General features: G+C 45.2%; 1 protein-coding gene across 1 annotated transcript in view; it reads left to right on the top strand.

The window, feature by feature from the left end:
• The window catches only part of COQ8A (coenzyme Q8A), a 72,172-nt gene that overhangs the window by 17,082 nt on the left and 38,704 nt on the right, over positions 1–16,386 (top strand). The window contains 1 exon segment of the mRNA XM_020982132.2: positions 14,113–14,298. Within this exon segment, the coding sequence (XP_020837791.1) occupies positions 14,131–14,298 (168 nt within the window). The 5' untranslated portion in view covers positions 14,113–14,130.

Genomic DNA, 16,386 nt, shown 5'->3' with positions numbered 1-16,386 from the left:
GAGAAAACGGCTCGGTTTCTCTGTATCTGAGATATTTGCGGCCTGTTATGATTTTTTCCCCTTATTTTACAGCTAACTATCTTTTGTAATCCAGAGCGATGTAAGTTTTACAAAATGCTTTCTTTACCACAGTGCTCTTGAGGTAGGTAGCACAGTTATCATTGTTCCCATTTTACAGATGAGGAAGTTGTAGTCCAGAGAGGTTGTGCCTGAGGTCACATGACTCCTAAGTAGGGAGCTGGGGCTTTAGACTGCACTCTTTGTAACCATCATCTCAAGTCCTCGGTTCTTGCTACGTTCAGGGGAGACCTGGCCTCACTTGCAAATGGATAATCTAGGGGCATTTCTAGATACCTGTGCAGTTGTATCTAATAAGGCGCCACCATTCCCTTTGCTCTCTTGCTTATCAGCCCTGGCAGTTGCTCTCTCCAAGGTCACCACTTGTCTCGTCATTACCAAAGCTGTTGGCTTCTTGGTCTTCCTTCTTTCTGACCTCTGCAGCATCTGACACTGTTGACCCCTTTCCCCCCACATACTGTATATGCTTGTGCTCTCCTGCTTCTCCTTCTAGCTGCCAGCTGCTCCTTCTTAGTCCTCTTTGCGGGATCATTTTTGGTGTTCTGAACCTTACCTGTGGGTGTGTTCCAAGGCTCTGTCCTGTGCCCTCTACTCTTCTCTTCTTTTTCTCAACAACCTCCTCAGCTCCTGTGGATTTAATTATTATCTGCGTGTCTAGTTCTAGTCCCTCTTCTGAGCTCCAGACCTGCTTATTGTACTTGTTAGACTGGATAGCTCGCAGGCATCTCAGACTTACTAACATGTCCAAAATACTCATTTTCTTTCATCTCAAATTCTTCCCTTTCCTTAATATCTCTCTTTCTGTTATGGGCACCACCATCCTTCTAGTTGCCCAGATTTGCCACTTTGGAGTGGCTCTTCACTCTCCTTCATCCGCTATATCTGGCCCTTTACCTGCCAGTTCTTGTCAGTTCTGCTTCCTCAGTGTCCATCAGACATCCTCTTAGCACACTCATAGTCCAGGTCCTTGTCACCTCTCTCAGTAGCTTCCTAATAGATACCCTTGCCTCGTCTTTCCCTTCTCTGGTTGTTCCTCCACACAGCTGCCAGATTGCTATCCCTGAGGAACGGATCTGAACATGTCACTTTCAACAGCCCCTGGTTGCCTTTAGGATAAAACCTAAACCCCTCTCTTTAATCATGAAAGTTCCTCATAGTGTGGCTTCCCACACATCGGCCAGACTAGCCTGCTTGTTCCCCACAATCCATTTCAAGAGACAACCCAAGTTCCACTGGGAAAGGAGAGAACCACGCCATTCTAAACTGAAGGCCATAAATAAGAAGCCACCTCATCTGTTTGTGACCTGGTGACAAATTCCATTTCCTGCCATCCCCTCCATTTGCACAGGTTGTCTCATGTGCCTGGGAATGTGCTGCCTCTCCCTGCTGGGATGCCCAGGTGCCCCCCCCCCCAAGGCTCATCCTCATCCCAACAGTTGCTAGTGCCCTTGGCCTCATCCCTAAAACCACTTTGCATATATTTTGTGTTTATCTGTGTTCCTGTTGTTTCTCTCCAATAGAATGTAAGCATCTTGAGGACAAAGACTGCTTTTTTGTCTTTGTTTCACCAGTGCCTAGTACTGTGCCTGACGTAGTAGCACCTTAATGTTTATTGATTGAATGGATGAATACATGGGACTAAATAGTTCTGGTCAGATTTAAGAGCTAGAAATGGCATGCGAATCAAGGGCATTCATCCTGGCAATAGGCTGACTCAGCTTGGCCCGCCATCTTCTTTGAGCTTTAATCTCCCTTTCAAAATACCAAATAGGGACAGAAGAGAATAACCAACCTTTGTAGGCCTTTTCAGGGTGGGGTCTCTGGAAGGGCTTTTACTACCACCCCTTGATGACCCATGGAATTCTCATTGGGAGAACCTCCCCTTAAATGGGAACAGAGGTGGGGAAGGGAAGCCAGAGTTCCTTTGCCTTATCTTTTTTTGGGGGGGGAGGGGTTTGCATTTTATGTTAAAGGACCCTGATATGTGCTCACCATTCAGCCCCTTCCCTTCTCCAGGCTGGGAATATAATCACCTGATGCAACTTTCCCCTTAAATTGGCAGCTGACCTTCCTTCCTTACTAGCTGGAAGTTGGTAAGTAATAATAGCATGTATTTATATCCTGCCTTTTTTCCTCCCAAGCGTTCAGAGTATGTGGCAGGCGCAGAGGCATTTTCTAGTTCTTCTCTTGAATGATAAAATGGCACATTGACATCACTCAGTGACTTAAATAACAGGCAGGCTCCTTGCCATCTCTGCTTTCTTGAGTCATATGGTCATTTCAGCCCTTGGTGGTACTGTACAAAGACCTTACTACTGAGGTTATGAGTAAGAGCCCCATCCAGTCTGGACTCATTCATGCAGACTACCCTTCCTCTCACTGAATTTATAGGATTTTAGGGCTGAAAGGGACCTTAGTACTGGATCTGAGCCCCATTCTACTACCCCAGTGTGATAGCTATATTCCAAAAGGCTCCTGTCCCTGCCAGAACAGAAACACTTAAAAACACTTAAACAGAAGATTTAAAGAGGTCTTTAAACAGGGATTTTGAATTGGTGTCATGACATTGTGTGGAATAGGTTAGCATTTAAAGGCCTGGTTCTTAGTTATTTCTTCTCATCAAGGAAGAAGAGAGAAAAGGCTAGATTTTAATACCAGTTTTACTCTTGCTGTGTCTAGCCTTTCTGACTTTTATTCCTCTTTTTTTTTTTAAGGAATTGTAAATTTTTTTTTCAGTCAACAAGTATTTGTTTTCCTTCCCTTCTCTCCCAAATAAAAACAAACCCCTTTAAAACAATAATACATAGTTAAGTGAAAGAATTCCCACATTGTCCCTAAACATGTATCTCATTCTGCATATTAGTCCATTACCTTTCTGTATAATTTGGAAATGTTTGAAAAAAAAAGTAACAATAGAAAACAATAGATAATGTTAATTTGTGGATTTCTAAGTCGGTATGCAGCCCCCAGGGATCCCTTTCTGTTTGAGTTTGACACCACTGCTTTGGAGTCATGACTGGCCGTTTCAGTGATCAGAGTTCTACCTCACAGCCATCAGATCAGCAAAACTGACACAAACTGGAAAATAATATGTGTTGGAGGGCTGAGGGAAAAGAGCCGCATTGATGCACGGCTAATGGAATCAGGAATTGAACTGGCCATTTTGGAAAGAATTATGCCCAAGAAGGTACTAGATTGGACCCAGTGGTACCTCTCCCCAGCCTATATCCCGCAGAGACCAACAAAAGAGGGAAAGGACTCCTGTGTGCAAAATGTTTATAGCAGCTCCTTTTGTGGTGGCAAAGAACTGATTACTCGGTGTGGGGCCTCTTCAGTGCTTCCAGTGTACTGATGAATGTGTGTACTAGGCACCCCTGCAGTGCCTAGTACAGTGTTCTACAAATAGTGCTGCCCTTGGAGCAGAGAATCACGGGGCTGAATAATTTAGAGTTGAAAAAGGCCTGAGGGATCATTTGAAGTTCAGCCCCCTCAGTTTTACAGATGAAATTGGCATCTTCTTATGCTTGGTAAATGCACAAATAAAATGAGTGAATGAATGAATGGAAGGTAATTTTCTTGGCTTCCATCATTTAATCTGATGGCTTTCCTAATCCTTGAATTATACCTAATCAGGTAAGACAGGTCCGTAAGCATTTTTTAAGCCCTTGCTGGTAGGCACCGTACTAAGCACTAGAGATGCAAAGAAAGGCAGGGTGCTCACAGGCTACTGGAGAGACAACATTCGAATAGCTGTATACATACAAGGTATCTACAGGATGAATTGGAGATCCCAGATGGAAGGCTGTAGCATTAGGGGGGATCAGGAAAGGTTTCCTGCTGAAGGGGGAACTTGAGCTGGGACTAGAAGGAAGCCAGGGTCCCAGGAGGTGGAGGTGAGCAGGGTAGACACAGACAGCCAGTTTAACCTAACATTATGTTGGTATGTTCTCAGCATTGCAGAAGAGACAGTGTGGGGCCATTGGTAGGTATTCAAATCTTTGGAGCAGTGAGTTACAATGTTCTGCTGGTATGTCTGGACTTAGTCAGAAAAGTCATACCTTACTTAAACAAACATACAAGGTAGGACCGTTGCAATTTAACCTAAGTGTTCATGAGAACTTCGTGTTCCTTAACCAGCTGGCCGTGTCATTTGTTCCTTGGGCCGTCTTGGGCAAGTCACACAAACTCTCTGGGCCTCAGTTCCTCATTTTTAAATGAGACCATGTGACCTCCAACTCGCTCCAAATATGTGATCCTTTGGCTAAGGCCCTTCTGGTTCTGAATCTGGGACCCTAGGAGCCATAGCACTGCAGACAGCTTGAGATTCATTTCCTTGTGAGGCCATAGGAGCAGATCGTGTAGGTCACCCATCTGAGGGGCTGTTTCTGAAACCAGAAGCACAAATACATAGGATTTAGAACAGGAAAGAGCCCTCAGGGGTTGTCAGGTTCCAGTGCCTTCAAACACCTGCCTCCTTGGTCATTCCCCATTGCGGGGAGGGTCCCCGCTTTGACGACTCAGCTTTGTGTTCACCTGCTTTCTCAAATCTTTTTCTGCCATGTACTTAGAGGGGATAGTGTATATTTTAATAACTTAAATTTATATGGTGTTCTGAGGGCTTTTTTACCTCTCTGTCCTCAGACTCTGTGATCACCACCCTGGGGTAGGCCCTTAACGCCTGCCTGGCTTACTGCAGTATCCTGCTGATTGGTCTCCCTGCCTGAAAGCTCTTCCCACTCCCTGGATCTGACCTTGTTGCTCCCCACTTCCATCCCTTGCGCCCATTTCAGTCATTCTAGTGGCCTCCTTGGCCCTGCAGGATCAAATACAAAATCCTTCGGCTTTTGATAATCTGGCCCCCTCCTGCATTTTCGGTCTTCTTAGACCTTACTTCTCTCCACTTATTCCACAAATCAGTGATAGCAGTCTCCTTGCCCACACCATCCATCTCCCAATTCCTGATATTTCACCTTGCTGTCCCCTGTCTCTGGACTTGCCTGGCTTCCTTTGAGTTCCAGCGAAGTCCCATCTCCTACAAGAAGCTTTTCTGAGCTGACTCTGATCTATCCTGGTGGGGTGAGCCTGGGCAAGTTGCTTAACTTCTCAGTGCCCTTGGAGGCCCTTTAAGGCTAGTTGCAGGGAAGGAGCAGGCCTGCTTTGGTAGAGGGAGAGGCCTAAACCAGTAAAATCTCAGATGCGGTCCATTATCTTGTCCCTGTGCATTTTACAGATGAGGAAATTGAGGCACAAAAGATTAAATGACTTATCCAGACTCTTAGGGTTAGTATTGGAATCAGCTGACTCCTAGAACTCAAATCTCTTATCCTCCAAGTGAGTGAGCGCTCTTTCCTCTATACCTTGCTGCCTTTCACTGTGATAAGGACGCTCATGGCATAGAGTGTCCTTGTTCCCTAAACAAGGGTATTACACTGCTCCTTCGTAACCCCAGAGGAATCCTTTTGATTTTCCTTCTTAAACCAAAGGGTGTTAATGTAAACAGATAAACCATCCCATCTTTGCAAGCTGTGGCCTTCTTTTCAGCCTGTGATCTTAGGTATGGGCAGTGTGTTTACAACTTCTCCATCCTTCTCCTGATCAGGTCAGTGAAGCTTTTGTCAGCCAGGGCACGATTGCTCTTTCACATGTGCGGGGGTGTCCTGTTCAGAGCTGTTGCCCCCTGATGAAAGGCTGTGGTTTCACACAGGCACACACAGAGTTTATTTCTAGACCTCTGACTAGTAAGTCTCCAGACAGTTCCTGACAAATACGAGAGCTAGGACCAGCAGTTCAACCTAGACCTGTTTTCTGATCCCACCTGAAGAAGCCCCTGAGAGTCATGGTGGGCCATTAGGGATCGAGTGATTAGTGCCTTTAAATAAAGCGGATGGTGTACATCTATCCTTTCTTCCTCCCCCCTCCCCTCATCCCTCTGCCCTGTCCCTTCTCACTCTTAAAAGTCTTTGCTGAAATGCCTGGTCATTTAGGCTGTGCTTTGTATGTGTGAGAAGGAGACTTGTTAGAATTTGGGTTAAGGCATCCTTGAACCAGAATGAGCAGCGATAACACTGGGATTTCTCACCACAAGTGCATCTTTTTCACCAGTTTTTGTTGGTGGCTGGGAGAATTGAGTGGATGGGAGAAGGAATGGGGTTTGCTTATCTGTATGTGGGTGTGTGCTCTCATGTGGTATTTTTGTTTGTTCACTTGTCTGAGACAGTTGATGAGTGTATTTTTCCATCTGTCACAGAACTTAAAATTGATTCCTTCCTTAAATTGTATGAAGATGCTGGAATAATCCTTATTTGAGTGACAGGTCTGCAGAAGTGAGGGGAAGGGAGGTATAGATAGATAGTTCAGATTTCTATTCATGCATTTCATCCTTCCCTCCCTTCCTTCTGAGTAGCTGTAAGAAACAGCCAGCTTTTACTTTTTTTTCTGATGATTTAAAAAAAAAAGAGGAAAATAAAACTTTAGAAGATAGGAAGAAAATAATTTTTAATAGAAAAGCAAAGAAGAAATTGGTGTGTTAGTAAAAGAAACATTTCCCCTACTGGGCAATAGCAAGAGAAAGGCTGCATCCAGGTCTCCATCCATTACCATCAGTAAACACTCCTCCCCTGCCCCCTTTTTTTTCCCCAGTCATCCCCAGCTCCCTTCAGAAAACTTCTTGAAGTGGAATTTTACAGGCCTCCTAGTGAGCCTATGATCCTGGATACTTTTTAATCTTATTTATTGGAGTGTATGTTTGTTTTTTCATATTCTTAAGGGGATAATAGGAAAGGAAGGGAGAGGATAAAAAGCTTCCATTTCAGGTCAAAACCAGAATTGTGCAGAAGTAAGAGAGAGAAGAGGGCAAAAAAAAGAACCGTGAAAAGCCTTTTAATGAGAACATTGGAAAAGTCCCTTTTAGTAAGTCTTTGTGTTAGCAAAATTCTCTTTCTGCTGTTCCACACAGAGGCTGCCCTCTCTTTGCTTTTCTCCCTTTCTTCTTGAGAGTACAGCTAAGATCAGAGGCTGTGCCTATTTCTCTTAAGGGTCCCTATTCCTTCTGTTTCCCCTCCCTCTTATCGTAGTTTAAAAAAAAAAGTAAAATAATTCCTAGGAGTCACCTTTAAGCAGAGTAGCCTGTTGCTGGGGCATAAAAAGAAATCACTAGTGAGCTTGTCCTTTTCCTTAGACCAAGATCTTAACATCATTGGTGGTCTCTTGCATCTGTGAGTTGGTCTAACTGTTCTGGAAAGCAATTTGGATTTATCGAGGAAGTAGCTAAAATTTTTAGTCCAAATAGACCCAGAGATCTCACTGCTACGCACCTGTGAGCCCCAAGGAGATCAGAGACAGAAAGGAAGGGCCCAGCACACTAAAACATTCCTATCTGTACTGTTTTTGGTAGCAAAACAAAGTAAATGCCCATTGATTGAGAATAAACAAATTGTGGTACGTGAATGTTATAGGATGTTATTGTGCCATAAGAGACAACAGATGTGAAGAACTCGTAGAACCATGGGGAGACTTAGATAAACAAATGCAAAACAAAGTTAGCCCAACTAGGAAGACCATTGATGCACCACCACAGCCATGTAAGTGGACCAAACGGCAGCAGACCTGAATGTTGTTTAGGGTCCAAGCTTGGCCTGAAAGAAGAGATGAGAAAATGCAGCTCCCTCCCTTCTTTGCCGTGGTAGGGGAGCCACGAACATGGACATTCTCTCCATTTTACAAAGAAGGAAAAAGGAGGCTGAGAGGGTATTCATGATTTGCCTGAGTCACAGATTGAGTATGTGAAGTGAGAGTCAGACCTTCCTGAGTCCCGAGTCCGTTAGACCACTGGAGGAATAGTTTGTAGGTGTTGAGTGGTGTTGGTACGCCCAAATGTATGGGAAAACCTTTTTCAAAAAAGTTATCGCTTGGTTAACCACAGCCCCATATTCTCTATACATATTCTGGTTAATGAAGACTTTACTGTGCTTTTTTTTACATATGCCCCCTGTTTCCCTCTCCCCAGTTAGACTTTGAGTTCCTTGGGGGTGGGTGTTGTGTTTTTGCCTTTGTTTGTATGCCCAGAGCTTAGCACAGTGCCTGGTGCAGAGTAATTGCTTAATAACATTAAGATGACCCGGCAGAAATTTGTGTGGTCCTCCGTATGTTTAATAAATGCTCGTTGACTGACTGGTCACAGATCTCCATATATCATGGGGATGTTATGTAGAGTTGAGATGAGATATTCAGGGCTGAGAGGACCTTCAGAGGCTGCCTAGCTTATACAGATGAGGAAATTAGGGCCCAGGGTGCTAAGCAACTGGCGTAAGGTCACACTGGTCGTGTCAGAGGCAGGATTTGAACCTGGATCCTTTGGCTCTTGGGGCAGCTAGGGGGTGGCAGTGGATAGAGGGTCGTGCCTAGAGTCAAGAAGATTGTTCTTTCTGAGTTCAAATCTTCCCTTAGACACTTCCTAGCTGTGTGACCCTGGGCAGGTACTTCACCCTGTTTGCCTCAGTTTCTTCACCTATATTAAATGAGCTGGAGAAGGAAATGGCAAATCACTCCAGTCTCTGCCAAGAAAACCCCCAATGGGATCATAAAGAGTCAGACGCAAGTGAGACGACTGAGGAATGACCACCACCACCTCTGGCTCCAGAGCCGGCCCTCTTCCCACTGCCCCACACTGCCTCTTACCTGGCACTTTTCCACCTTTCTGTGAGGGAGAGGAGTTGTGATGCCTCTTCCAATAGGAAAATAAGTCAGATGTGGGTGAGCTCTTCTATCCGTATGAGTCATAAATAATGAGTTGAAGCCGTCCAAGAGGCTTAAGTTAAAGAGGGACGAGGCACATGAGACTGACAAGCGCCCAGTCCCCACTACATCTCAGTGAAATACTGTCCGATCAGAGCATTTTTATTTTCAATGAAATAGAACACTCTTGGGCCTTGATGTGGCATGCTTCTTTGCCTTTTGGTTTTGGCTGTGATGGAAATGACTCCAAGTATGGCCAGGCGTCTTTTTGGTGCGTGTCTGAATACAGTGTCAGACAGATGAATCACTAGTCGCTTTGTGGTTCCTTTGCATTGGAACATAAGGTTCTTGCAGAATGAATGTTAAATTCCTGTCCTAGTTATCTTAGGAAAACTGAGCCCTGGAAGGTGGGGTGGCATGAGGGACAGAACACTGGCTTCAAAATTGGGGGGGGTCTGAGGCCAGGTGCTGCCTAGGATACTTGCTGTATGACCTTGGGGAAGTCCCTTAACTTCTGAACAATAAGACGATTGAATTGTGGATGGGTTGCTATCAGCCCCAGTGGAAGGAGTTCACATACTGTCAGAATCACACATTTTTGGCACATTGATGTGTTGGCATGTTCTTTGAGAGAAAATACTGTCAGATGCACTACCCTTTCTCACTTCTTTAACTCTTTGGTTTCTCATGCTGAAACTCATGATTAGACTCACCTTTGAATTCTAAAAGAAAGGTACACAACACATTTATAAGAAATAGCCTTCTAAGAAAAAAAAAACCCACCTACCTTGTGTCAGATAGGTACATTTTATATGAGATATTATTGGAGCAAAGGCTAAGGGTTGTTTGTATATGGGGGAAAAAGCACAGATGAATGGAGGCTCTGATTTCAGTTCAGTTCAGACTAGTCAGTTATTTGGTAGCTCTGGCTCTAGTACTGCCTTCCTGGTAAAATGAAGATGATTGTCACATAAGATGGGTCAGTCTCTATTGACAAAGATTCGGTGTTCAGTGGTTTTGCTGTACCTATGGCAGAGGCAGGCAGGTTGATTTACCTGTATGAGGAGAGCACAGAGTCATAAAATATGTGACCTCAGGCTCTTCAAAGTAGGTTAAGCAATGTACAAAACCAACCGCTTAGGTTTACGAACGCCGATCCACGGGTCCAGAGGACCCATGAGGAGACAGCTCTCTATCTCCTGACAAGAGAGGAGAAGGACTAAATATACAGGTGGAGGCACATGTTTTTGGACAAAGGGTAGCATGGAAATTTGTTTTGCTTGACAGCGCGTATTTGTTACAGGAAAGGAGGACAGGAATAAATGGTAGTTGAAAAAAGCAATTAAATTAAAAAATAGGTTAAGTTAATTCTTTCATGAATATTTTATATGCAAACACCTGTTAAGTGCATACTGGGAGCACAGTACTGTTAGTTGGTGGGGAAAAGTGCATGTTTGGATGCAGAGTCTTGTTGGTGGGATGCACAGTTTTGATAATATTAATCACTTGCCCACCTGGAGCTTACAGTCGAGAAGAGATACATATACAAGATACAGAATAAAGAGCCATGTTAAGTTTGAAAAGGGGAGGAGATGGTTACTGACCTAGTGCCTACGTGAAACCCCCATTCTCCCCTCCCTCACTTGCTTTGTATTTAATTCGTCTGTATTTTTCACTTACCTCTCTGTGTTGACATTGTTTCTTCCCGAGGGCAGGCATTTTGTCTCTCTCTGCATCATCTTTGTGTCCCTGGTTACTAGGGTAGTATCTGGCATGGTGGATACTTAGTAAATGCTTAATGGATGGATGCGTTGGGATGGTGAGTAGGGCGTGTTCTTGTGTTGGGCTTTAAAGGAAGGTAGAAATTCAGCGGGCGAGAAGGGATAGGGTGTTCTCTGATTTTCCCTTGTCAGAGGCCTCTCTCCCTGTCTGCAAGTCCAAATGGCCAGTACTTTTGATTGCGATCCTTACTTCTTAGTCACTGGTCACAACAATCAGTTCACTTCAGCAGGCTACAGTGACTGAATATAGTTTCATCTGCACTGTGTATGAAGCAGTCAAAGGCAGGGAAAATTGGGGCTACTTGGACATTGGCTTTTGTTCCAGTGACTTTTTTTTAATTAGGTGAAAAGGCCTGTCTGAAGTAGAGGAAAGCCTCAAATTAAAAAAAAAAGTGTTATCACTTAGATTGGGCTAACAGAGTTGCTTAGTAGAGGTCTTTTAATGGCCTGCTTTAATAAAAAGTTTAGACTTGACCTTTAACATCATTTGTATATAAATGAATGTATCCATAGTGATAGAAAAAGCACTGTACTGTAAAGCCCTTCTCCCCCCATGTATAATTAATTAATTTCCTTTCAATTATTTCAGATTCCAAAAATGGTAGGAGGGTAGATAAATGAGGTTTAACTTGTTCTTCTTAGCTGTCCTGGGAGAAGGTTTGATGAAAGAAGAGGTTGAAACCATAGGCTTTGACTTGATCAGGGCATTTCAGAAATCTTCCTTTCATTAGAATCATAGTCACGGGAGTTAGAAAGAATCTTGGGGATTCAACCCCTTCATTGAACAGATAACAAAAACCTTGTGACTTGATAATGTCACACTAATGATTATTATTGCCATTAAATTAGTAATAATAATAGAAGCGCACATTTACAGTGTGCTTTAGGACTTAGAGAATGCTTATCTCCCAGCAACCCTAGAGTTATTGCAGGTACTAATATACTTGTTTTGGAGGTGAATAGGCTCGGCCCCAGAGAGAAGGCTGAAGCCTACCAACGCCTTCTCAGAATAATTTTTAAATACATATAATAAAATACATTGGGTTACAAACAAAACAAAATTGTATTGAAATAAGGTGTGACTTTTTTCTGTCCAAATTTATAGACCCTCGGCTAAGAAGCTCTACTCTAGACCAGCCTGGTTGGCCAAATGAGAGTAAGTTGCTAGGCACCCAGGCGCTGCAGTGACTGCCCTTTATGTACAGGCCTGGGGCCGCTGTGTGGTGTAGTGGGTTGCCAGGACGTGGAGCTTGCCTGTGGCGTCTTTTCACAAAACCTCTGTAGCTAGGTTGGAAGAGGTATTCCGTAGGCATCTGTGACACCTGTACTTTGAGGGCAGGGGAAGGGGAGAAGGGAAGCGAGTGGTGGTGATTGTTGAGAGATGGCATCAGGAGGATTCAGGCTTTAATTACATGACCTTTTCCTGGTCCCAGAAAGTAGGGAGAAGGTCTCACTGTCCTTGTTTATAGGAAAAGCCCCGGAGACCAAGTGGGGCCAGTGGGTATGTGGTGCCAGTGTGTTGAGATGGGCTTTTTTTTCCCTTACTCCTCTGCTCCAGGGTAGAGGATCATGCACTGGGCAAAAACTTACCTGCTTTTGATTGGGGTGTGCACACTTATTTGTCCCAGAGCAGCTCTGGCCCCAGAAGCAGGCAGGGGAGGTGCTGCTAAGCTAGGGGCACACTGTTTTCTGTGAGCTGATTGATTGTTCCCTCTGTAAAGTTAGGGTGCTCCTTACTGCCAGATCCTCTGGTCAGGCCTCTCTGGGGCTTTTGGCACTCTTCACCTTCCCCTTGTTAGACAATCTCCTCTCCGGGTTTCCATGTAACTGCCCTCTTCGGGTTCTCCTCCTCACTGTCTGGCCATTCCTCCTCAGTCTTCTCTGCTGGATAATTATCTATGGCTTTAAAAAATGCTTGTTGACTGACTCTTCTCTAGCCAGGCTGGGCTTTTTTTTTTCCCCCCTACTGTCCCCGAAACACTTCTCTGCTTCCTGTGTCCATGCCCTGTCTGCTTTTCTAGATTGTCTCTGTCCTTCAAGGCTCAGCTGACCTACTGTTCTGTGTGACCAGCCCCTTCCTCCTGTTTGTTCTTATAGCCCTTGTCCTGTAATATTTTATGAAAGGCTTTGTTGTATAGTAGAAAGAGCATTGAACTTGCAGTGGAGTGATTTTGACTGGTTCTAGTGGTGTGACCATGGGCAGGACACTTAAACCCTCTGTGAGCTTCTGTTTTCTTATCTGCAAACAAAGAATGTGATTCTTGAACTTCACAGCTTTTTGGGTGGGGAGAGCACTTTGAGAAATTGTAAAGCTGTTGTTTCTGTTGTCTGCCAGCCAGATGGCTAATTTACATGCAGCTTTATTATTGTTTTCATGTGGCCACAGCCTAGCTCTTGGACTAGAGTGTAAGCTCCTTGAGGACAGGCCTTCCTCTCCATCCTCTGTCTTAAGTACTTGGTATCCTTTGTGGAATTTACTTTTCCACAGCAACTTTTCCTCACTGTTCGTCTCCTTAATGCTTCCTTCCATCACTCAAGTGTTTCATTCCCTCACTCTTGCTTAGATGAAGATGGGCCTGGAACATTTTTATGAGCATGTGTATGGCCTTCCAACAATTGCTTGGCTGTGGTCCAAGGGACCTTTCAGCCCAGACCCTGCCCCTGGTGTAGGCATGTACTTTTGTGTCTTAGTATGACATGGTGGGGAAAGGATATGTGAGGGAAGAGAGGAGTGTAGCTGTCCATAGAGGAGAGGTAGATAACATGGGAAAGAGCTATTGAATATCTCAAAATCAGTCATCAGGTTGGTTTTTTGTTTTCTGAATCGTCTTTGGGAGAGAATTAGTTTAGTTAATGGAGTTAATGTGAAGAGTCCACAGACAGTGTTGGGCTGCCAGGGCAGCTAGGCAGCCCTGAGCCTGCAGTCAGTCAGGAAGACCTGAATTGAAATAGTAGACACCTCCTAGTTGTGTGACCTTGGGCAAGTCACTTAAACGCTTTCTGCCACAAGTTTGTTTATCTGTAAAATGGAGATAATGATATCACCTACTTGCCAGGGTTGTGAGGATCAAATGAAATGATCTTTGTAAAGAGTGTAGCACGGTGCCCGTCACATAGTAGGTACTTAGTAAATGCTTGTTCCCTTGACCTGGGTGACTCGGACCATGAATTGATTCTACATCCGGAAACTTCAGAGATTTCTGTGCTTGATGACCTTTGCCCTAAATGTGGTCTTCTTTACCCTTAGAGCTGCTAAGGCTATTGGATATTCTTTCCACAAGCAGCCCAAGGCTCTGACTGCATTTTTATCATGTCTTCTCCCAGCCAATCTGGACCAAAGGGAGGGAAGTCTTAACTAATTTCAGGGGGAATCTGAAATGTTACAGTAACCTTCTGCTTCGAGATGGTCAAGTTGTCTGAATGGGATGATAGTAATCTGAGTCGTCCAGCTTTGGGCCTGATAGACAGTCTTTCTGTGGGTTAGAAGTATCTTCTCTGATTTATTCTTCCTCTCTTCCAGCCTTAACAGAGATCCACCATGTTGGGGGACGCCATCATGGTGATCAAAGGCTCAGCCAAGCTGGCGCAAGCCATTTTGGAGACCCAGCTCCAGTATCTGGGCTTTGGTGGGGAGATCGTCACAGCAGCCAGGGCCCTGCAGGCCACAGCCGAGGAGCAGTTTGGCTTGGTTATGGCGAGAATGCAGGTAAGTTGGCTTATCTTCCTCCGTGTCCTTTGTGATGGCCGGGTGAGGAAGTGGCTGAAGTGAATGGTGACTACCAGTCTAGGGCCCGAGACCCTTTGTGGGATCAGGGATTCCAAAACTGTCCTGGTTTTCATTCTTTCAGATAGGATGGACCTCATTGAAGCAAGGGCTGTGCCGTCTTTTGGTGTAGCGTCATCTCTATTACAGAGGATGGCAGGACCTCTCTTAATGTGTACCTCACTTTACAATCCTGAAGCTTTCTATGGAGTGATGACACCCCTTTGTGGTCATAGCATTAGCTCACAGTTCCATAGCCCCTCGGGTCTACAGAGCACAGCCATCCTGTGAGATGGGCAGCAAGCACAAGCAAGATTTCAGTTTAACAGGCTGAGGCTCAGAGAGTCTGAGTCCCAGGCTCCCCAGGTAGCCTGGCAGCCAGAGAGAGGGAGGATTTGAATCCAGGCCTTGGGCGAATAATCATTCCAACCCTACTGCTGGATGTTAGTGTTTGCAAAGTGGGGAGGGGCATCTCCCATTTGTTTGTAAGGCCTGCTGGCCTCTTGAAATTGGTCTGTGCTCATTGTATTTCATTTTACACTTTATTTTTTGATTAGGCAGTGGGGTTAAGTGACTTGCCCACGGTCACACAGCTAGTAAGTGTTATGTGTCTGAGGCCAGATTTGAACTCAGGTCCTCCTGAATCCAGAGCCGGTACTCTATCCACTGTTCCACCTCACTGCCCCCTGTTTTACACTTTTTACACATTTTACACTTAGTTTTCAGGACTGCTTCCAGAAAAACAGTGTAGTCTTGAGTGGGAGCCTGGGCTCCAGTTTTGTAATATTCAGAGGCAGCCCTCTTCTGACCTTTCTCTGTGACAGAGCCCAGGGAGCGCTTTTTTCCTCTTCCCAGTGGTCTCTGGCTTTTCTCCTCTCAGCTGCTGGGCTGTAAGCCAGGCAGGTTTTCAGAAACCCTTTCTCCACTTCTCCTTCTCTCTCCTTCTGAAGGGGGAGGCAGGATGCAGGCTGGGGATGTAGATGGAGGAACTTTATTATTATTATTATTGCCATTTGTGCCAAGGGCCAGAACTCCTCCAGCTTTTTGGCCTTTTTTTAAGCTGAAAGTTGCAAGTGAAAAATGGACATTGCAGAGAGCAAGTGGGGTTTGCTGCCCAGAGCTTGTCACAGCTTTGAGAATGCCTGGGTCATGATTTCAGCTTTAGCATGTTTGTTATTTGTATAGTGAAATTCCCTTATTTTCTCCCTGACTTTACCCAGTGCTGGTTTCTTTCAGTTCTGCTGGTTGGTTATGTTTTCTTTCTCTTGAAAGCCCTAGGCGCTGCATGGCACCCTACTGGGAACAGTCCTTTAGTCACAGACTTTAGGGGTCACTTGTCCAGCCCCCTCATTTTCCACAAGAGGAAATGGAGGCCTAAAGAGGGGAAGGTGCTTGGCCAGAGTGTCACAGAGTCAGTGGCAGGTCCAAGGTGAGAAGTGAGGAGTCTCAACTCCCTAGCTGAGCCCTCTCTCTCCACTTCCTTCCTTCATGCCTGTCATATCCCACAGAAACATGGTTTGTGTGCACGATGGCCATCTTTTCCCCTGACCTTTCCACAGTGAATCAGTCGGACTTTGGGGGAATTCAGGGACAGAAGGGAATTCCCTGGAGAAAACATTTCAGTTTTCCCTCTTTCCCTTGGAAAGAGGCGGGGCAGGGGGGCCAGGGTGGAGTGGGGTGAGCTCTCGGCATATTCTCCCATAAAAGGAAACTGTCTCCCGCTGCCTGTACAAAGAAAGGAGAGCTGGGTGGTTTGTGTTCCTCCTTCTCCTCTCCCGGATCCCGCCCTCCCCTCTTCTCCAGGGTACCCTGGACAGGTCTCCGAAGTCAGTCTTAGCCAGTATGCTCCCTGGTGCTGCCCCCTAGAGGGGGTGCCTCTCTCCTGAAGATATTGATAAGTTAACGTTCAGACTCCAAACACTGTGAGTTGTAGAAGGAGAGAGAACCTGCATCGGCGGAGGGCATTTGCTCATCGAGCATTCCTGTACCAGTGGAATCACAGGTCTCTGTCAGAGAAAAGCAGAAACACCC

Source organism: Phascolarctos cinereus, unplaced genomic scaffold (assembly GCF_003287225.1).
Source record: "Phascolarctos cinereus isolate Bilbo 61053 unplaced genomic scaffold, phaCin_HiC Scaffold_5;HRSCAF=322, whole genome shotgun sequence".
NCBI classification, from domain to species: Eukaryota; Metazoa; Chordata; class Mammalia; order Diprotodontia; family Phascolarctidae; genus Phascolarctos; species Phascolarctos cinereus.
This window is presented reverse-complemented; position numbering and strand designations above follow the sequence as displayed.